Source organism: Nicotiana tabacum, chromosome 4 (genome assembly GCF_000715075.1).
Source record: "Nicotiana tabacum cultivar K326 chromosome 4, ASM71507v2, whole genome shotgun sequence".
NCBI lineage: Eukaryota > Viridiplantae > Streptophyta > Magnoliopsida > Solanales > Solanaceae > Nicotiana > Nicotiana tabacum.
In genome coordinates, this window is record NC_134083.1 from 66,862,117 (window position 1) to 66,867,721 (window position 5,605).

The 5,605-nt window shown below is 35.6% G+C and overlaps 1 protein-coding gene across 1 annotated transcript; it reads left to right on the forward strand.

Annotated features, from left to right (window-relative positions):
* Positions 1–1,763: 1,763 nt before the first annotated feature.
* On the forward strand, positions 1,764–3,068 carry LOC107783537 (zinc finger BED domain-containing protein RICESLEEPER 2-like). The gene has a single exon (XM_075250861.1). It carries the CDS (start codon positions 1,764–1,766, stop codon positions 3,066–3,068), a length of 1,305 nt encoding a protein of 434 aa, XP_075106962.1.
* Positions 3,069–5,605: the final 2,537 nt, after the last annotated feature.

The following is a 5,605-nucleotide window of genomic DNA, read 5'->3' on the forward strand; positions in this document are numbered from 1 at the left end:
GTAACAATTATAAATCTGGTCATGAGGGTATGAAACCCCAGATTTTGGTATCATGTCATTATTTTGGAGGTGGCGCACATGCTAAGTGACAGGCGTGTTAGCGTACACCGAGGGAATTGTGACTTGGTCCATCCCGGGTAGGGGTGTTCAAAACCGAACTGAAACTGAAAACCAAACTGAAACCGAAGCTTAATGGCTTATTGGTATTGGGTTAACGGTTTAACGGATGGGGAACGGATTGAAATATTTTTATTAACGACTTATCGGTTTGGGGGCGGATTATTCAATTTTCTTAATGGATAATCCGTTAACCCGTTAAGAATATATATATATATATATATATATATATATATATATATATATATATATATATATATATATATAAAAATCCAAAAAGTATCCATATATGTATTAAACAATCAAAAATCCTTCTTCCACTTCCAGTACTCTATCTCTATTATCTATTACTAATTTAGTATTAGACATTTAGAGACCCTAACGCCTAAATTTCAACCAGCAGCCACCAGCACTCTATCTCGTCGACTTCCAGTACTCTATCTCGTCGACCCACCATCTCCCTCCCGTGGTCTCGTTGACTCGCAGTCTCGCTGACTCGCCGTCTCCCTCTCGCCGGCTTGCCTCTCTATCTCGCCATCTCGCCTCTCCCTCTCGCCATAGCCAGAGTAGCAGATGGTAAGTTTCTTTTCTTGTTGATGTCTTTAAAATCAAAGAGCATCTCAATTCTCAAAGTATTCAGATTCTTGCTTCAATATACATAAACAGGAACTCATCTGTTTTGAAACATAAACACAAGATTTGTGAAGAATCAGAAACTTCTCACTTTAAAAGCATACAAAATTTAGGATGTTTGACTGCGTTCTGAGTATACAAAATTTAAAAGCAATAGTAATCAGCAGGATGTTTTAAAGTTCACAAAACTCATCTGTTTTTAGATCGATTTTGACAGTACCTGTATAAATATCTGTTAAGGAACTTGTTATTCTCATTCCTTTTGTTTTCTTGTTGCAGTGACTCATAGCATGGTTGAATATATACAAAGTGATAAGGTGATGGGTGAAAGTAGGGCTTCTAATTATTCTAATTCAAATGCAATAAGTCAAGCTCAAACAACGGAGTCAAATATAACAAAAGAAAAAGGAAAAAAGGTCTGTTGTGTGGGATCATTTTACAGAAATTATTACTTCTGAAGGGAGTACAAAAGCAAAATGTGACTATTGCTTTATTGAGTATTGTTTTAAGACCAAAGATGGTACGTCAACACTTCTTACTTATGTGAATAAGTGTCCTAAACGCCCTGCTATTGTTGATAAAAAAAATAATCAAATTTAGGCTTTCAATCTGTTTCGGGGGAGGGGGGGGTATAGTCAAGGTGACGTAATTGTTGTTACTTAGAAATTTGATCAAGAAGAGTGTAGGAAGGCGTTAGGTCGTATGGTAATAGTTGATGAACTTCCTCTTAGCTTTGCTGATAAAGAAGGTTTTAGAGACTTTATGAAAGTGGCGCAAACTTATTTTCGGATCCCTTCCCGTAGTACTGTAACTAGGGATTGTTTTGATATTTTTAATGAAGAAAAACAAAAGTTGAAGAGGTCTTTTATAGAGTATGTATTACCACTGATACCTGGACTTCTATACACAGAATCAATTACATGTGTATCACTGCCCATTGGATTGATAGTGAATAGAATATGCATAAGAGAATAATTAATTTTTGTCCTATTGTTAGTCATAAAGGCGAAGATATGGCAAATGGTATTGGTAGGTGTTTACGTGAGTGGGGGATAAATAAGATCTTCACTGTCACAGTTGATAATTCAAGCTCAAATGATGTGACAATAAAAGAATTATCTAAGCAATTAACAAAAATGGGAACTAATTTGATGAATGGTACTCACCTTCACGTGAGATATATGGCTCACATCATGAATCTTGTGGTCCAGGATGGTTTAAAAGAATCTTCAGTGTCAATTGAACGCGTTAGGAATGCAGTGAGATATGTTAGGCAGTCTCCTGCGAGGTTGAAGAGGTTTCAAGAATGTTTTGATGATGAACAACTCAATTGTAAAAAAACTTTATTCTTGGATGTTCCAACTAGGTGGAATTCCACCTACTTAATGTTGCGTAGGGCTGTTAAATTTGAAAGTGCATTTGCACATTATGCTTCTAGGGAAATTGGCTTGAGACATTATCTTGAGCATTCTTATGTTGAAGTTGAAATTCCTATAGGTAAACTTTTGAGTAGTGATTGGGAGAATTTAAAAAGAATTACAAAGTTTCTTGAAATATTATGTCTTCTTACTTTGAAGATATCTAGATCACGTTATGTTACATCGAATATTCATTTTCTTGAAATTTGCGCAGTTGCTGTTTATTTAAAGCAATTGATAGCAAATGAAGATACAGTTTTAAGTGAAATGGCAAAGAAGATGAAAGAAAAGTTTGATAAATATTGGGGTGATCCAGGAAAAATGAACAAGATAATTTTTATCTCATGTATTTTGGATCCACGTTACAAGCTCGAATCAATTGGCTATGCACTTGTAAAGATGTTTGGTGTAGATCCAGGGACAACTATACAAGCAGAATTGACGAAGTACATGACTTCATTATTTAGTGAGTATATAAAGTCCAGCTCAAAAGGTGTTGTGCTTGCTTCATCTTCAGATTGTTCTTCATTGGACACTTCGACTTCCGGGCTTTCTGGAAGTCAAGCAAGCACCCAAAATATAGGACTTTTAGAATCACTCATGCAAGATATAAAAAAATATAAAAGTGGGAGTGGAGGTGTTGATACTAGAACAGAGTTAGATAAATATTTAGGTGAAGAAACTGAGGATGACACTAAAGAATTTGATGTTCTTCTTTGGTGGAAATTGAACTCAGCTAGATTTCCTATTCTTGCGAAGATGGCTCGTGATGTATTAGCTGTTCTGGTTTCAAGTGTAGCATCCGAATGTGCATTTAGTACGGGAAGACGTCTTCTTGATTCATTTAGGAGTTCATTAACTCCTAAATTGGTGCAAGCTCTAGTGTGTCTTCAAGATTGACTTCGAAATGAAAAATTAAAACAACATGTTAGTGTTGAGGAAGATCTTGATAAAATCGAGAAGCTTGAACAAGGTAATAATATTGTTACTATATTTTTTTTATATAAGTATTGTTGATATGCTTATATTTATCGCACGACTCATTATTTTAATTTTTTTCTTCATATTTAGCCAGCAATGGAAAAGACCCTTCCGTAATTGACGTGTAGTGTTAATATATCTGGTAAGAATTCGAATTTAACCCATCAAGGCTTCAAGTATTGAATATGTTCTTGCAACTTCTATGATTAGTTCTCATCAGTAGTTATCAGTAGACATCCTATCTTCTATTATCATTAATAAGTAGTTGATAGTTTCCTTATGATAAAGAGAACTTAAGTTATACTGTTGTACTTAATAAGCAGAAATGCTTCACCAAGCTAATGGTTATGAAAACTGTGAATTTTGTATCTCGCCATCCCTTGATTTGGAAATTATAAATTAATTTTAACTGCTTTTTCCTTTTTCATCATCTTGGGTTATGGTGATTAGAATTTAGAAACATATGATGAGAGGAAAGAATATTTTGTTTTCTAATTGCATGTATTTCCTTTTCAGAACCTACTAATCAGAGTAGAATACAGATAATTTTGATGTCATGTATTATACCAAGCGTTCTCTTCTATTTCTTCTGATAGTTATATATTGTTAATAGGCTCATCCCCAGAGATGATTCTACTGGGAAATACGCTACGAAAAATATATTGAGCACTTAATGATCTATTCAGAAAGAACATGTATGAGAAAAGTCATCTAAACATCAAATAAGAATCAAGACAGTAGTATTTATCACAGTCTCAACTTCGTTGCCTAATGCTGAAATTTGGTGAATGCATATTTTTTACCGGGATCTACTCACTTATGGATTAAACTGTTGTTTGAACTTTGAAGCTGCAGAAATTCAAGCACTGTGAGGCATTAGGTGCAGGCCAAACATTTCTGTGTAGTTTGCTCACTTATGAATTAATCATTTTGAAATATGTATTTTGCACTCACTTTGAATATAGACTGGAATTTTATCATTTCAGAATTAATCAAGGAGCATTGACTTTTCCTTTGCAGTTGTGGGTGGAGGAAAGACATATGTATTCTGGACTCATCTGTAATGTAGTCTTCTTTGTGATGTAATCGACTCATCTATTGTATTCTATATACTGGAATGTAGTCTGCTGAGCATCGGAATTATTTTGAGTCACAACGGTCAGCAAACAATTAATGCACGCAATATAGATTAAATTAGGCCGATAAACCGCTCGATAATCGTCCGATAAGAGCTAAACCGATACCAATCTGCCCGATATTTTATCGGGTGGCTAGCGGATTAATATATTTAAAAGCCGATAACCGATAAGCCAAACCGTTAAGAGTAAATAACCGCCAAATCCGCCCGATAAGCAGCCTTAGTCCCGGAAAACTGTAAAAGTTGAATAATTTATTTTTAGCTATATGATCTCTATGTGTTGAAGAAATTTGACTATAAATCATGTTAGAAATCATGCTTATGCTATGTTATAGTACAGTTGAGACCCGTAGAGGTCGCGTACTTGTTGAATTATTTGCTAATTGATGTCTTGTACTCAGTCATGATTTTTCTTGCGTATTATACCTCAGTCTTTCTGGATATTTGTTGATATACTATATTATCTTTGTTTGGGCTGGCCTTTGTGATTTCTGAGAGCCCGAAAGACTTGAGAGGTTGAGGACTGAGTAAGGCCAAGGGCCTGTCGGTGAGGTAAGGATATTATAGCACGTGAGTTGTCCGTGCAGATTATGGAATTTGGGCTATAGGAGCCCCTCCGTAGTCTGTACACACCCCCAGTGAGCGCGAGTATCCATTGAATGTGAGTGCTGAGGGATGAGAGCCGAGTGGTTGAGTTGTTGTGATGAGCTGAGTGACTGTTGCCTGAGAGGCTGTACTTGCTTTACATTTGTTGTTGCACTTGGTTGCTATCTGCCATTGTTGTGAAATCTCTGAAAGAATTTATATCCCGATTACTTGAAATTGAACTGTATAAAATTGATTTGACTTAAACTGTCGAAATTGAAAGCATGTCTATTCTTTGCTGGAACTACTGAAAGTGAACTATGACTGTGTAGCTCGTCATTATCTTTAGTTCCTTAGTTATTATTGTCACTTGCTGAGTTGGTTGTATTCATACTACACCCTGCACTTCGTGTACAGATCCAAGTGTTCCTCAACTTAGCGGGTGTTGATCATTTCGCGCAGTTAATTTTTAGGAGATTTTGAGGTAGCTGCCGTGTTCCGCAGACCTTGTCTCTCCTCCTATATCTCCTTGTTTACTGTATTTGGTCTCAGACTATTATTGACCATATTTTTCAGACTTGTACTCATATTAAATGCTCATGTACTTAGTGACACCAGGTTTTAGGAGTGTTGTATCGAAAATTGCTAGATATTTGGTATTGTATTAAACGTTATATTTTTAAATTTAAAGGAAATCATGGGTTATTGATGTTGTCGGCTTGCCTAGTACTGA